General features: G+C 45.4%; 1 protein-coding gene across 1 annotated transcript in view; it reads right to left on the bottom strand.

The window, feature by feature from the left end:
* Positions 1 to 4,185, bottom strand: part of LOC119927660 (transcription factor Sp4-like) — a 44,189-nt gene extending 40,004 nt beyond the window's left edge. Inside the window, exon 1 of the mRNA XM_038746061.1 lies at positions 3,402 to 4,185. Coding sequence (XP_038601989.1) covers positions 3,402 to 4,185 — 784 coding nt within the window. The remainder of the gene's footprint in view (positions 1 to 3,401) is intronic.
* Between the last annotated feature and the right edge of the window lie 12,833 nt (positions 4,186 to 17,018).

Consider the following 17,018-nt stretch of genomic DNA (forward strand, 5'->3'; position numbering starts at 1 on the left):
TCCCCATTTTATAGATGAGTACAGTGTCTGGCACTTAGTAAGCGCTTAAAAAGTACAACAATTATTATTAGTAGTAGGAGGACTGTCCAATAGGAAGGGGGCAATGAGAGTCTGAATGTTTTCTTTGTATTGTCGGCCCCCAAGCACCTAATAATGTGATCTGCAAACAACAGGCCCTCCATCGATGCCAACTGACCGGGCTTCTGAGTTGCGTGGCCCCTGTAAATTGAGTTGTTGCTTTTCTACCCATCCCCTTTGGGGTCCCGTTTTCCTTCCTGTAGCCACCCGTTTTTCTGTAAAATGGGCATGATGACCCACCATCTCTCAACTGCCTTACGAGGTTGTTAAAGTCAATCAGGCAATCGTATTTATTGAGTGCTTACTGTCTGCAGAGCACTGTACTAAGCACAGGATGTTATAGAACAGCTGGTAGGTAAGCTCCTTGCCCACCAATGACTTACAGTCTAGAGGGGGAGACAGACGTTATTATAAATTAGTGATTACTCAGTAGCTCAGCTCCGCTGTGTTTTTGGAAGGGTGATTTCATTGAACTCTGAGATTTCGCTGGGCAGAGACTTAGAAATCACAAGTATCAACACCACACTCTAGCCTATGAAAACTTTACCTCCCACCCCCCATAAGTACCCCCAGTTTTCCTATAAAGTGGACGTTGCTTTCTTGCAGAACCCTGCATTTAAAGAAAACTTGTAGCAAAGAACTCACCCCACATCTGATGCTGCCCACCTGCACCCACCCTCCATTCTGACGTCACATTGCTCTGTAACTGGGTGGGCTCCCGTTGTCAGAAAAATGTTCCCTAATTTTGTCATGGTGCTTTACCTGAAGTGTGTAGGGCAAACTTGTATTCTGATCGAGCTGAGTGAAAGGGAATATCCAGATCCTCAAAATAGAGGAGACTCATCCCCAAACAGATGCCACCAAAACTTTAATGGTGTGTGTGGGTGTGACTGACCATTCCTTCACACTCCGCACCCCTGCAGGTTACCCCTTTGGAGTTTTGTCTCACTTGGCACCTGCAATGCTGTGCTCCATGATTTTCCCAGATCCTCTGCTCTAAAGGAGCCATCTTGGTCCTGAGGCTATTGGCCAGGGCGACCTGAAGGTTCCCAACACTTTCCAGGAGTCCTAGGAGAGGAAACTTCTAGGCCTCGTAGTTGGCATTTATCTGCCCTCCTTGATTGTAGTCCCCTCCCTCCTCACAGCAGTCATGAGCGTAGGAGGCAGATTTCAATGACAGCCTTCAGCTTTGGCTCGCCGATGAAGACTTGACTGTATGTGAGCCTTTTCCTGAACATGCCGGTACATAACCTTGGTTTTCTGCAGGCTAATTGTCTACACTACATTGTTAATTCTGCACAGTGATTAACTGCCATCCTCCTGTTTGTGTGTGCATCCAATGCAAAGTTGCTAGCACGTAGCAATTCCTCCCACTGTGACTCAAGGGCATTTGACGTTGCTCAGAGTTGGAGGTAATGCAGCATATTCTCACCTCAGCTACATTTCCTCTGTAGCCTCCTCAGGAATGACTTCATAGAATACGCGGAATGAGGCTGGGTCTTTTTGCAGCTCTGCTTTACAGCTTCAGTGATGAGGAAAGGAACAGACAAGACACCTTGTACTGGGACAGTTGCCACGTAGCTTAGTGCAGCCTAAAAAGCCCGACTGGTTGTTCTGCCAAATTCTGTACAGCAAAGCTGGGGGCAGAAAGAGGAGAACCGATTACATGGCACCTCGCTATTAGGGCTACACCGTCTGTCCCCCTCCATCATCCAGTTTTGTGTCACTGCCACGTAATTTTGTCCCCAGAGACTTTAAGCACAGGTACTTTCTGCTGTTGTTGACTGCGGAATGAACGATTTGGCCCTTGACCAGGAATGGCTGGTTACTTGATGTTTATTTACCAGGCAACTAATGTGCCCCCCGCCCCTCCACGATTCTTGTCTTAAATAAATGGTCAACTGAGACATCATCGATCTGCAAGCTAGAGGAAGAAATGAGATTAGGGCTCACAGTTTTTGCACTGCCAGCAGAGGCTGAGGAGTCTCTGATTCAACGCATGCCAACTTGTGTAATTCCATTTAGCATCGAACTCTTTTCCCCATTCTCTTTCCATTGTTGCTACAATGGAAGAGCAACTTCTTCATCTCCTGAGGTGTTACACTGTATTGGCGACCAATCCCACATATCCCATCAAAGAAGTGGCTGCTTTGATGCTGCAGTGGAGGGATCGTACCTGGGTGAAAGATCAGCTGTAACTTCCATGCTGTCTCGTAGTGGGTGGGTGCTCTGAGACTTTGATTTGGGGACCGACGTTCAGCCGGGAGAACGTACTAAAAAATAAACTGAGTCCATCCAGCTAAGTTGTCCGTGGTATCAGAGAGCGTGGAGGGAGAGATATTTTCCCTGGAGGCTGAGCCTAGAGTTTTTTACCTTCTGAGTTGATATGGGGGATGCCTTTCCAACTTAGAGCTAAGTCCAGGATGGCACCCTTCATTAAAGGCCTGGTTAGTAATGTTCTTTCTGGGTGAAAGAAAACCTGTGGTCACTTACATTGGCAATGACAGATGTCAAAGGTGTGGAGGGTATTTTTTAATTGTTGTATTTAAGTGCTTCTTATGTGTCAAGTACTTTAGGGCCCAGTAGGTGAATGAAGGACCAGTGGACCAATGGGAACCCAGGAAGCTGGTGCCTTGGCAGGATGAAGTGGAGTTGAGGCTCCAAAGGGAGAGAACAAGAATCACTGTTGGCTTCCCTACTGGTTCCAGAACTTGTATGGCACCCTGATCAGCTCTGGATTTGAAATAATAATAATTATGGCATTTAAGGGCTTGTTTTATGCCAGTGTACTAAGAAGTACACTAGTGTACTAGAGAAGCAGCATGGCTCAGTGGAAAGACCACGGGCTTGGGAGTCAGAGGGCATGGGTTCTAATCTCGGCTCCACCACATGTCTGCCATGTGATCTTGGGCAAGTCACTTAACTTCTCTGTGCCTCAGTTATCTCATCTGTAAAATGGAGATTGACTGTGAGCCCCATGTGAGACAACCTGATCACCTTGTATCCCCCCAGTGCTTAGAAAAGTGCTTTGCACATAGTAAGTGCTTAACAAATGCCATTATTATTATTATTATTACTAAGCCCTGGAGTAGATACAAGCAAATTGGGTTGGACACAGTCCTTGTCCCTTGTGGGACTCAGTCTCAATCCCCATTTTACAAATGAGGTAACTGACACACAGAGAAGTGGCTTGTCCAAGGTCACACAGCATTCATTCAATCATATTTATTGAGCACTTACTGTGTGCAGAGCACTGTACTAAGCACCTGGGAAGTACAAATTGGCAACATATAGCGATGGTCCCTACCCAATAACAAGCTCACGGTCTGTGTGGGTTCTTCTATGTCTTTGCAGTTCATCGCTTCTTGTAAATCTTTTGCCACAAAACATCCAGTTGCACACAGATGATCTTTCACCAGTATGCCACCAAAGATGTGCTCGGAGATGAGATGTTTTGCCATACACTTTCCCACATCCTTCAATGTGGCAGATACGCTGTTTCTTTTTTCCTGGTTCATTACTGCCTCTTCCTTCCCCTTCTCGGCAATTAGGACATGAGCAGGCAACTCTTCTTAACCTCTTGCCAGGCTGAACCTCTCGATCCAAAGTTTGTTGGGCTTGTTGCAACTGCACTTGCGTGATTTGGTCAGGACTCACAGCACCAATTGTTGCATTAGCAATACCTCCGACTGCTACAGTTACAGGAGCTATTGTAGCTTGTTGCACTTTTACTCCATCTTGTCCTTGCTGTTGGCCTGAAACACTAGTGATCGTAATGGGAACTCCCTGCACTTGCACGCCCGCAGCCCCCAGGTTGGCAACGCTGACCGTTTGAAGGTTAGGCACTGATGCAAGCTGAGTGGAGTTCAGTGTAATCAGGGAACAAGCCACGGCCACGGGGGTGATCTGGGCAAGAGTCGTGCCGCCGCTTGAAGACACGGGGGTGATGGTTAGCTGCTGCGGTAGCCCGGCGTTTTGAACTTGCAGATTTGGAAGGCTCTGAATATTCTGAAACTGCACGGTCTGCCAGCTGATCTGCCCTGACAGGGTTAAGGTCGGAGCCCTGATAAGCTCCTGACAAGTGGTGGAGCCACGATTAGAACCCATGACCTTCTCAGGAGGGTGACCTCAAGGAGGGAAGATGGCTAAGTGCTTTTAACGTCTTTTGCTTTTCCTTTCGATTCTCTGTCTTGCCCTAATTGCTTGGCCGGCCCTTCAGGGCTCAGTGCCATCAGTCCCCATATACAGTATGGGGCAGGCAGTCACTCCAGGATAGCAACTCCTTTCTTGGGGATTTGTAAAGAAGCAGCCTGGATGCATCTCGTCTCCATTATGGTAAGGACAGGTGAAATAGAACTGTTAAGAGCAGAGGCAGTGTGGTCTCAGCTCAGACCGGAGAGAGGACCTGGATTCTAATCTCAGCTCTGCCATGTACCTGCTAGGTGACTTTGGGCAGGTCACTTCTCTGGGCCTCAGTTCCCTTATTAGCAAAATGGGGATTCAATACCTATGCTCCCTCTTAGAGCCTCATGGGGGACCTGATTAATTTGTCTCTATCCAAGAATTTAGTACAGTGCTTTTTTGAAAAAGAATACAAGTATTTACTATGTGCCAGGCACTGTATTAAGTGATAGGGAAGCAGCATGGCCTAGTGGAAAGAGCCTGGAACTAGAACCTAAGTCCTTGCACATAGTAAGCACTTAATAAATGCCATAATTATTATTATTCTGACTCCTGCACCTGTGCTCTATCTATGAGGAATACCATTATCATTAATAGGTGGGGCTTGTTTGTATTTGACAGGGATGGTGATAATAATGATAGCATTTGTTAAGCACTTACTATGTGCAAAGCACTATTCTAAGTTCTGGAGATCAGAGGACAGTGGCAGTGTTAGAACACATGCTGACGATGAATCCATTGGAGGTTTGTAGGTCTTGGGGCGAATCCCTCTTTTCCCAGTGAAGGAACTGAACTGAAGCCTTCCTGGAAGAGCCATTTAAGAGTTGTCACTGAACCAACTTGGCACCATACCCATTCTTGGCATTTTCACCACTTAGCTTTTGGAACCTAGACAAGAGCCGGGCTGAATGTCCTGGGAGGTGAGGAGGTAGAAGGGGGTTTGGGGTTAGGGAGGATTGGCTCCTTTGCTTCTTGTGATGATCCAGAAGGGAAACATAGGAGAGGCAGACCCTCACCCAGGCCACAACCAGTAAGGCCCAAGGAGGATCATCCCATGCCCTTTAGAAGCAGGCTTGTGGAGAACTGAGATTGCCAGAGTCTGTTAAACTGTAGAAGAGGCTACAAGGAAAAAATGCAAACCATAGGCTAGTTACAGTTCAATCCAAGCAGGGACAGCATCTGCATCCCGGACCTCTGTGCAACACAGCTGGGAACTCCCCACCCACTCCCACCGTGCCACCTTGGGTCGGAGAGTTGGGAAGGATTTGGGCAGCAGGAGGCTTCCATGTCCTGTTAGAATGTAAGAAGGCGGTGCTGGTTGCTGCGACTCTGGCTTAACCTTCTCACTGAGCCTCATTCTCGCCTTTCCTGCCATTGACCCCTGGCCCACAATAATAATAATAATGATGGCATTTATTAAGTGCTTACTATGTGCAAAGCACTGTTCTAAGCACAGGGGGGGGGTTACAAGGTGATCAGATTGTCCCACGGGGGGCTCACAGTCTTAATCCCCATTTTTACAGATGAGGTAACTGAGGCACAGAGAAGTTAAGTGACTTGCCCAAAGTCACACAGCCGACAATTGGTGGAGTTGGGATTTGAACCCATAACCTCTGACTCCAAAGCCCATGCTCTTTCCACTGAGCCACGCTGCTTCTCCACAACCTACCTCTGGCCTGGAATGCCCTCCCTCCTCAAATCTGCCAAACTAGCACACTTCCCCCCTTCAAAGCCCACTAAAAGCTCACCTCCTCCAGGAGGCCTTCCCAGACCCCCTTTTTCCTCTGCTCCCCCATCGCCCCCACTCCCTTCCTCTGCTCTACCCCCTTCCCCTCCCCATAGCACTTGCGAGTATGCATGAACATATTTATAATTCTATTTATTTCACTAATGATGTGTATATATCTATAATTCCATTTATTTATATTGATGCTACTGATGCCTGTTTACTTGTTTTGATGCCTGTCTCCCCGCTTCTAGACTGTTAGCTCACTGTGGGCAGGGATTGCCTCTAGTTGTTGCTGAATTGTACTTTCCAAGTGCTTAGTACAGTGCTCTGCACACGGTAAAAGTTCAGTAAATATGATTCAATGTATGAATGAATGGAGTCAGAAGGTCATGGGTTCTAATCCTGTCTCCGCCACTTGTCTACTGTGGGACCTGGGCAAGTCACTTCACCTCTCTGTGCCTCGGTTACATCACATGGGGATTGAGATTGTGAGCCCCACATGGGACAAGGACTGTGACCAACTTGATTTGCCTGTATCCACCCCAGTGCTTAGTACAGTGCCTGTCACATAGAAAGCACTTAGCAAATACCATTATTATTATTATTATTATTATTATTATGTGCCAAGCACTGTACTAAGTACTGGAGTTGACCCTGGGCACTTCTATCTAGGAACTCCATGTCAGGATGTAAATCAGAAGGAAAGATAAGAACTAAATGTCTTAGGACTAACTTCCTCTTTGCCAGAGCAAAGGAGAGCTAGCCAGGGTGCTTATTAGGTGGCAAGGTAAATTACTTTTTATTGTTTGAACAATACAGACATGAGTATTTAGGATTTAGTTCTCACAGACACAAAACCACTTCCTACATTTTAGGGCATCTTTTTGCCTAAGGGCCACAGCACAGTTGCCTAATGAGATACTGCTGGTTCACCATTGATTATATGTACTGAGATAATAATAATAATAATAATGGCATTTGTTAAGCGCTTACTATACGCACTATGGTATGTGCACTGTTCTAAGCTCTGGGGAGGATATAAGGTGATCAGGTTGTTCCACGAGGGGCTCACAGTCTTAATCCCCATTTTACAGATGAGGTAACTGAGGCCCAGGGAAGTGAAGTGACTTGCCCCAAGTCACCCAGCTGATAAGTGGTCGAGCTGAGATTCGAACCCATGACCACTGACTCCCAAGCCCAAGCTCTTTCCACTGAGCCTCGCTGCTTCTCTGAGATGATATATAGCTGAGGATGATTTGGTAGGATCCATTCACTGTGAACCCGCTGTTGGGTAGGGACCGTCTCTATATGTTGTCAACTTGCACTTCCCAAGTGCTTAGTACAGTGCTCTGCACACAGTAAGTGCTCAATAAATACAATTGAATGAATGAATGAAAGTCCTCAAGAAGCAAGATGGAGAAGTTTATTTATCATGTTTATTGGAGTCATACTGCTATTAGCTTCCATTTGAACCCTATGGTACGTATTCCTTGTCTATAGTAAGTTTGGGAAACTCTGGTTGTCATGAGCAGAGGCTAGCCTGTTGTTGGGTAGGGACCATCTGTATATGTTGCCCACTTGTACTTCCGAAGCACTTAGTACAGTGCTCTGCACATAATAAGTGCTCAGTAAATAGGATTGAAGGAATTGTTCCATTAACAATGATGGTACTAATTATGGTATTTGTTAAGTACTTACTATGTACTGACCAGAGCACTAAGAACTGGAGTAGACACGAGTTAATCAAGCTGGACCCAGTCCCTGACCCACATGGGGTTCACAGTGTAGGAGGGAGTAGGATTTAATCCCCATTTTACAGATGAGGCACAGAGAATAATAATAAATGTGGTATTTAAGCACTTACGAGGTTCTGGGGTAGATACAAGATTATCAGGTTCCACACGGGGCTCACGGTCTAAGTAGGAGGGAGAACAGGTACTGAATCCCCATTTTATTGATGAGGGAACTGAGGCAAAGAGAAGTTGTGACTTGCCCAGGGACACAAAGCAGGCAAGTGGTGGAGTCAGGATTAGAACCCTGATCCTTTGACTTCTAGGCCCATGATCTTTCCATCAGGCCACACTGCCTTTGAAGTCTGTTTAGGATGTGTTCATTGCAGCCTCCGGGAAACTTTCCGGAGGCTTCCTTAACTCGGTGTCCTAAGTGAGTGACAACAGGCCACAAAGATGAACACCATCAGCATAAAGGTGGGTTGATACAGGATTGCGACTTGGAGCTTTATGGAGTTTCTGCTATAAGCAAGGAGGAAATGGGGAACTTGAGATCCAAGTGTCCCCGGGGTTATATTCCGGAGAATCGACTGAGCTTTCCGAAGCATTCATTCAAAATAATCACCTCAGGCATTCAGGAAGGGCCCTCCGGATTGCAGGCTAGCTGCAGCTGAGGCAGAGGGAGACTAAATAGTCTTTCTGCCACCTTGTCTGGCTGTCCTTGACACTGTAATGTGTCTAGGGGTCCTAGACTCACAGAGCTATTGGCAAGAAATGTATCTGTTTATTGTTTGTATCGGACCGTCCCTAGTGCTTAGTACAGACCTCTGTGCACAGTAAGCACTCAATAAATACTACTGAATGAATGATTGAATGAAAGAATCCGGTGCTGCCGTTAGACTTAGAGGTTTGGGAAATGCTCCCAAGTGGCAGGGAGTGGAGCTTTCCTCCAAAATGAACCCCAGGTGTCCAGACAATTGTATGTACCCTGTAGACTCTAAATTAATGCTCTTTGGAAGACTGTCAGCTGAAATGTGGAAAACAGAGCCCAGCACCTTCATTTTCTTGGCTACTTAATGTTGCCCTTCCCAGGGAAGACTTGTGTAAGTTTGGCGCGGACCCCAGTATCTGGCATTGAAGGAAATGGAGAAGAGGTCACATGTGAGTTTTACGTTCTTTAGTTGTGAGATTTTTGTCTTAATATTTCTGTCTAGGAAGTGTTTTCTCCATTCTTCAATAGTCTTTGAGCACTGACTGTAGATTGTAAACTCCTTGTGGCAGGAATCATCTATACCTACTCTTCTGTAATGTAATTTCCCAAATACATAATGCAATGGGCTGTACACTTGTAAGCACTCAAATTCCACTGATTGACTTCGAGCACTGTACTACATGTTTGGGGGAAAACTATAAAATTACTAGACAGGATTCATGCCTTCAAAGAGCTCTCAATCTAGCGCAGTCACTAATGTAAATTATATATAGGAGGATGTAATGGGGTATGAAGATATGTACACAAGGGCCACAGGGAGTTAATACTTAATTACTTAGTGTCTAGACTGTAAGCTTGTTGTGAGCAGGGAATGTCTATGAACTCTGTCGTGCTCAGTACAGTGCTCTGCACGTAGTAAGTGGCTCAGTAAGTTCAAATGATTGAACTGATGCCAAAGTGCTAGCAAAGAAGTTAGAAGATATTAAAGTGGAGAGAGGAGCAATTGGGGAAATGGTAACATTAGTATTAAGCGTTGATTATGTGCAGAGCATTGTACTAAGCACCAGAGGAGAATGCATGGGTGGGAATTTGTGGGGGAAGATGGCTTTTGTTTTTTAATACACACTTCAAACCTTAGGTATCTGCCGAAATGTCCTGGAGATGGAAGTTAGTGCTAGATTGCAGGAGCGGGATCAAACCTATCAAGGTAGACTTGGAGATTCTCCACATAAAGGTGAAGCTGAAGGATTGGAAGAGCTTCCAAGGGGAATGAATAAAGTATAAAAAGAGAAGGGGCCCCAGAACTGAGATTTGAGGATCTCCCACAGTTAGGGAGTGGGAAACAGGAAGAGATAGCAGAGGAAGCTGAGAAGGGATTGGTCAGAGTGAAGTGTAGAACCAGGAGAGAACTGTAACTGGAAAACCAAGGATCAGTCGTATTGGCAGGAGAAGTAAGAAGTCTACATTGTCCAAGGCAGTTGAGAGCCCCGTGACTCCTGGCGAGTCACTAGTTTATATTAATTTGTCACAATCCCTTCAATGACTGAAGGACCAAAATGGAAGCCAGAAATACAGTGGAGTGGGAAGGACTCACTTCCTATAAAAATTTCAAAACTTTGATGGCAACAAAAATGAACATTTCAGTAGTGGACACCTGGTAACCTCTTGGGATTTGTGTGAATGACAGGCTAATGCATGCATGGACAAAGTCACTTTTGGACAAAGCACTGGTTGTTTATAGTCAGCACTTCCAAATATCGAGTTGGCATTTTTTCAATTTTTTCCAAATTCGCAAAAAAATAACACCCATGTGGATTTGGGGGAATTCTTTGTTTACCAACACAAACAATTCAACACTTTGGGCCAGAGATCCGGTTTATAAAACGCTAGTAGTTTTCAGCAGTGTCTGAAAGTCTCTAAAGGCTGACCCATGTGATGCCTTTCACATGTCACATCATGTAATAATAATAATAATGATGACATTTATTAAGCGCTTACTATGTGCAAGGCACTGTTCTAAGTGCTGGGGAGGTTACAAGGTGATCACATTGTCCCACGTGGGGCTCACAGTCTTTATCCCCATTTTAAAGATGAGGGAACTGAGGCCCAGAGAAGTGAAGTGACTTGCCCGAAGTCACACAGCTGACAAGTGGCGGAGCCGGGATTTGAACCCATGACCTCTGACTCCAAAGCCCGGGCTCTATCCACCGAGCCACACTGCTTCTCTATATACCTCAAACCCTCCAACAAAGCCAGACGACATCTAAGTTATTTCCAGCTTCCCATTGCATCCATTAGTAGGGAAGCAAAATAGACTATTGTTGGCAAAAGCTTTAGCGACTGATGTAAATCGAATAATTCTGCTGCTGGTACTAATCTTCCCAGCTGCCCTGCAACACAGCAGCTATGAAATTGTAGGCTATGAACCCCCTACCCACTGCCAACTTCGGGCACAAACTTCTCCCCAAGGCACTGCATCTCCAGCCACCTATACTGTTTTTGCACATGTACTAAGCTGTTTTGACACAGTGTTATTCAAAAATTTAGGTAATAGTGGAAGGAATATGTTGATCTTGTAGTATGGCCTATTGCACTGCCGTGGCCCGGTGAAAAATACAAGCACATGACTCTTGAATATTGCTCTTGCCACATTTTGAGATTTCCCGTTGGTCATCCCTACCGTGCCCCGACTGTGCCCTTCTCCTAGCTTAGATTCAGAAGCTGAACTGGACACACGGGTGTTTCTGGTAGAATGGCGGGAATAATAAACACATCATTGGATGCGTAAATTCATTCAATCGTATTTATTGAGCGCTTACTGTGTGCAGAGCACTGTACTAAGCGCTTGGGAAGTACAAGTTGGCAACATATAGAGACGGTCCCTGCAAATGTTTCCAAGCTGTGCTTTGGGCATATAATACACCAGCTTTCTCAGCGAAAAAGTTGAGTAAACTTACATTAAGACTGAATTTATAATAACACCCTAATGAGTATGCTGACAGATGACCTAGTTTGCATATGCTATGTAAACTAAGTTTCCTATCTTCATTTGCACACATTTACATAACATTCACTACCACTTAGCATCTAATCATGGGTCTGTCAAAGTAAATTACTCCTTTATAGATAATGTAATGTAAACCCTGCAAACTCCATTTCCTTCCTATTCAAGATTGAGGTGGGGAAATCTGGGAAAACTCCATCTGCCTGACTTGTATATGGAGCCCACCTACCTGAAACCCATAGTGGAAGGATGCCCTCCTGTAGACAGTGGCTCTAGACCCAAGCCATTGACTTCTGGTCCCTGATGATCAGTGGGTCTTCATGGGCAGTGGTGATTTGCAACTGAAAGGGCAGTGTGGATTGGGAGATTCACTGTGGGTAATGATAATTATGGTGTTGAGTACTGTTGTAAGGCAATCAGGTTGGACACAGTCCCTGTCCCACATGGGGCTCACAATCTGTCAGAGGGAGGCGAATTTACTCCCTATTTGATAGATGAGGAAAATGATGCACAGGCAAGTTAAATGACTTGCCCAAAGTCATGTAGCAGACAAGTGGCAGAGCTGGGATTAGAACACCAGAACATTAGGTCAGATCCAATTGCTCCCAGGCCCACGCTCTTTCCACTAAGAAGCAGTGTGGCTCAGTGGAAAGAGCCCGGGCTTGGGATACAGAGGTCATGGGTTCCAATCCCAACTCCGCCAATTGTCAGCTGTGTGACTTTGGGCAAGTCACTTCACTTCTCTGGGCCTCCGTTTCCTCATCTGTAAAATGGGGGTGAAGACTGTGAGCCCCCCGTGGGACAGCCTGATCACCTTATAACCTCCCCAGCGCTTAGAACAGTGCTTTGCACATAGTAAGCGCTTAATAAATGCAATCATCATCACTAGGTCACACTGCTTCAGGATAATCCAAGCAAAGGAAAGATACATCTCTTGTCCCTCCATCCATGCTTTTTGTTAAGATAATGATGGTATTTTTTAAGCGCTTACTATGTGCCAAGCACTGTTCTAAGCACTGGGGTAGATACAAGGTAACCAGGTTGTCCCACGTGGGGCTCACAGTCTTAATCCCCATTTTACAGATGAGGGCACTGATGCACAGAGAAGTTAAGTGACTTGTCCAAGGTCACACAGCAGACAAGTGGCAGAGCCGGAATTAGAACCTACGTCTTCTGACTCCCGAGCCGGTTCTCTTTCCACTAAGCTATGCTGCGTTAGACACTCCCATTGAAGTCTTCTTGATTGAATCCCTGTTAATCAGATTTGGTTGGGAGCTGATTGATAGATTCTCATTGCGCTTTTTAATTTATGGGGCATTTTCTTCTTTGCTCAGCAACAAAACGAAGACCTGATGTTGGACTTGTCCCTCCCACCTTACATCAAGTCATCCCAAAGGATCATTCCTCCCCTGCTGTGATGGGGTGAAAAGCCCCTTTAGTGGGGGAATATTTGCCCGTAGAGTGTGAGAGTGGTCATCTCTGTTGTTTCCACCCCTGAAGGGTTTTGTGGGTTGGAATAGCATGAGCCAAAGCTCAGTGATTGGCAGCATTAGGTTTCAGACTGCATAGGTAGCATTAGGTTCCTAATTGTGACCCCCCCCAGACCCCGACACTATAACAGCCACCTACATCACTTCTGATCATACGAATACTTTACTACTAAAGCACTGGGCCGTATAGCCACCTTTCCATTTTCTGTCTTTCCTCCTATGTGTAAATTATTTTGTCTTTCACCCTTTAAATGGCAAACGCCTCGAGGACAGGGATTATGATTTCAAACACTTATGTACTCTCCCATATGCGTTGTACAGTGCTCCACACATAATAGGTGCTCAGTGAACACCATTGATTGCACTGCCCACTCATCTCTATTTATTTTGTTGTCCCTTCTACTTGAATCTTTTCGAGTCTTGAAATGGTCTACTCAAACTTCATCAATAGACATGGTACATCAATGGCATTCAATTCTTTCACTATGCAATCATAAATCTGAAGATTTGTGTTCCATGACTCCCTAGATGGTAGTATCTGTTGTCTCCCAAAAGGCTACAATATTTTCTGCATTCTTATTTTGAGTTTGGGTTTATTAATGGCAATTGCCAGGCGAATTCTCCTTTGAGAAATTGATACCTGATTGTATTTTTTCCTCACTTACTGGCATTCCACCATGCCACCAATTTTTCATTATTTGGCAAAAAACCCAACAACTCTTTGTGGTTCCAAGCGACATTTACCTCCAGCCTTAAGGGTGGAAGCCAGACGTATTAATGGAAAGTGTCTGGGACTAGGAGACAGGAAACCTGGGCTCTAGTTTTGGCTTTCACTAAAGTGCTGGGTATCCATGGGCAAATCAATCATATTTGCATTTGGGAGAGTACAACACAACAGATAGACATGTCTCCTGCCCACAAGGAGCTTAGAATCTGGAGACCTCTTAGGGAATCAGTTTCCTTTTCTATAAAATGGGGTTAAAATACCCGTTCTGCTTCTGAGCCCATTATGGGACAGGCTCTGTGTCCCATCTGATTTTCAAATACCTTCCCCAGCTTTTCACACAGTGTTTGGCATTTAGTGAGTGCTTAAATACCATTTTGATTATGACTCCCTGAAATGCTATTCTGAACATGTTCCGCTTTTTCTTAGTCTCTTTAACAGACCTCAGTTTTTATATTGGATTTCACTTTTATTATCGGTCCTGGTTCATACTCGGTACCATTCTAATCCCTTGGACAAAGCTCCTGAGTTTTAGGGGGAGAGGGAACTTCCACTTCTCTTGAGGTTCCTATAAACAGAACAGCTTATTCTAATGTAATTGCTGCTTAGTCCTGCGCTTGTAATAATAATAATAATGATGGCATTTGTTAAGCGCTTACTATGTGCAAAGCACTGCTCTAAGCACAGAGGAGGTTACAAGGTGATCAGGCTGCCCCACTGGGGGCTCACAGTCTTGATCCCCACTTTACAGATGAGGTAACTGAGGCCCAGAGAAGTTAAGTGACTTGCCCAAAGTCACACAGCTGACAACTGGTGGAGCTGGGATTTGAACCCATGACCTCTGACTCCAAAGCCCGGGCTCTTTCCACTGAGCCACGCTGCTTCTTGTAGCCAGCATTGCAACAAGAGAAGCAATGTGGCCTAATGGCATGAGCCTTGGAGTCAGAGGACCTGGTTTCTAGTCCTGGCTCTGCCACATGTCAGCTGTGTGAACTTGGACAAGTCACTTCTCTGGGCCTCAGCTACCTCATCTGTAAAATGGGGATTTAAGACCTTGAGCCATATGTGGGACAGGTACTGCCTCGAACCTGATTGTCTTGTGTTTACCTCAGTGCTTAGTAGAGTATCTGGCAAGCAGTAAGCACTTCATAAATACAATTTGTGAGAAAACAAACAACATTCAGGGAATGGTTTTCTGCATTGGTCAGTTGTAATGCCTCTAGTAAAATAGTGCTCAGAGCTTAGAACAGTGCTTGGCACATAATAAGGGCTTAACAAAGACCATCATCATTAGTATTATTACTACAGCTATGCCAGCTTTGAGTATTTTTGGATTTTAACAACTGGCCTTTCTGGCAGCAAGAGACTAGACTCCCCCTCCACTGTCTCAGGACCCAAAAACCCCACGATAATAATTACAGAAGGTCCTATACAATGGGCTAGATACAATACAATCAGAGAATTAGTGTGGCTCAGTGGAAAGAGCACGGGCTTGGGAGTCAGAGTTCATGGGTTCGAATCGCGGCTCCACCACTTATCAGCTGTGTGACCTTGGGCAAGTCGCTTAACTTCTCTGGGCCTCAGTTCCCTCCTCTGTAAAATGAGGACTAAGACTGTGAGCCCCACGTGGGACAACCTTGATCACCTTGTATCCCCCCCAGTGCTTAGAACAGTGCTTGGCACATAGTAAGCACTTAACAAATACCACTATTATTATTATTATTATTGTTATCATGCACTGTCCCTGTCCCACATGAGGGTCATTACCTAAAGGGGAAGGAAAACAGGTATTTAATCCCCAATTTACAGATGTGGAAACTGAAACAAAAGTCAAGTGACCCGTAGACTGAAAACTCCTTGTGGGCAGGAAAAATATCTACCAGTGATGTTATATTGTACTCTCCCAAGCACTTAGTACAAGGCTCTGCACACAGTAAACACATTGAAATACAACATTGACCTGTGCAGATTCACACAGCTGGCAAGTGGCAGCGCCGGGATTGGAACCCACCTGATCGCAAGGGAGGAATGGTAACTTCTTGTCTGTCCCTGGGCTCACCCACTGAGTCAAAAGCATAGTTTTTAGGCACTTTTCCAAAAGGAAAAGGCACATGGCAGTTGGTGGCCAAAATACCAAGCTGAAACTGAGTGGTGCCTTTCACTGGTCCACTCGAAAACTAGGAAGGAGCCTGCTGTGTCCTGAGTCGGACACGGGAGGGCATTGGAGCCTTATTTTTCCTAGTTCTCCACTTGGAATCCCTTGGAAAACAAGACAGCTTCAAGCTTCCTGGGAGAGCCAGTTGAGTAAGGTTTTATGAGCTTTTAGGATATTCATTCATTCATTCAATCGTATTTATTGAGCGCTTACTGTGTGCAGAGCACTGTACTAAGCGCTTGGGAAGTACAAGTTGGCAACATATAGAGACGGTCCCAACCCAACAACGGGCTCGCAGTCTAGAAGGGGGAGACAAACAACAAAACCAAACCTCTGGACAGGTGTCAAAATCGTCAGAACAAATAGAATTATAGCATTATGCACATCATTAACAAAAGAATGACCTTGATCAAATCATTTCACTTCTCTGTGACTCACTTGCCTCATCTGTAAAATGGACATTTAGAGCTGTGAGCCCCATGTGAAGCAGCGTGGCTCCGTGGAAAGAGCACGGGCTTTGGAGTCAGAGGTCGTGGGTTCAAACCCCAGCTCAAGTCAGCTGTGTGACTTTGGGCAAGTCACTTCACTTCTCTGGGCCTCAGTTACCTCATCTGCAAAATGTATAGTAGTAGATCCAGATCTGTAAAGCCCATCATGGGCAGGGAACGCGTCTGCTAATTCTGTTGTACTCTCCCAAGCACTTAGTAATAATAATGATGATGGTATTTGTTAAGCACTTACTATGTGCCAGGCACTGTATTAAGCGCTGGGGTGGATACAGGCAAACCGGGTTGGATGTAATCCCTGGCTCATGCGGGGCACACAGTCTCAATCCCTATTTTTCCGGTGAGGTAACTGAGGCCCAGAGAAGTGAAGCGACTTGCCCAAGGTCACATAGCAGACCAGTGGCAGAGCCGGGATTAGAACCCATGACCTTCTGACTTCCAGACCAGTGCTCAATCCAAGTAAGCGCTCAAATGTTACTGAGGGTAGTTACCCACCACAACTCATTAATTTAGTCATATTGAGTGCTTACTGTGTGCAGAACACTGTATTAAGCACTTGACAAAGTACAATGAAGCGCTATACTTCCACTCCCTTTTCCAAAATTGCAGACAACTACAACTAACTGCATAATTCACCTTTTAAGTCAGACTCACCCCTGGGAGTACTGTTACCTTGAATCTGGTAACAGATACCTTCAAGACATCTCT

The sequence above is a fragment of the Tachyglossus aculeatus genome, chromosome 1 (assembly GCF_015852505.1).
Source record: "Tachyglossus aculeatus isolate mTacAcu1 chromosome 1, mTacAcu1.pri, whole genome shotgun sequence".
In the NCBI taxonomy this organism is placed as follows: Eukaryota; Metazoa; Chordata; class Mammalia; order Monotremata; family Tachyglossidae; genus Tachyglossus; species Tachyglossus aculeatus.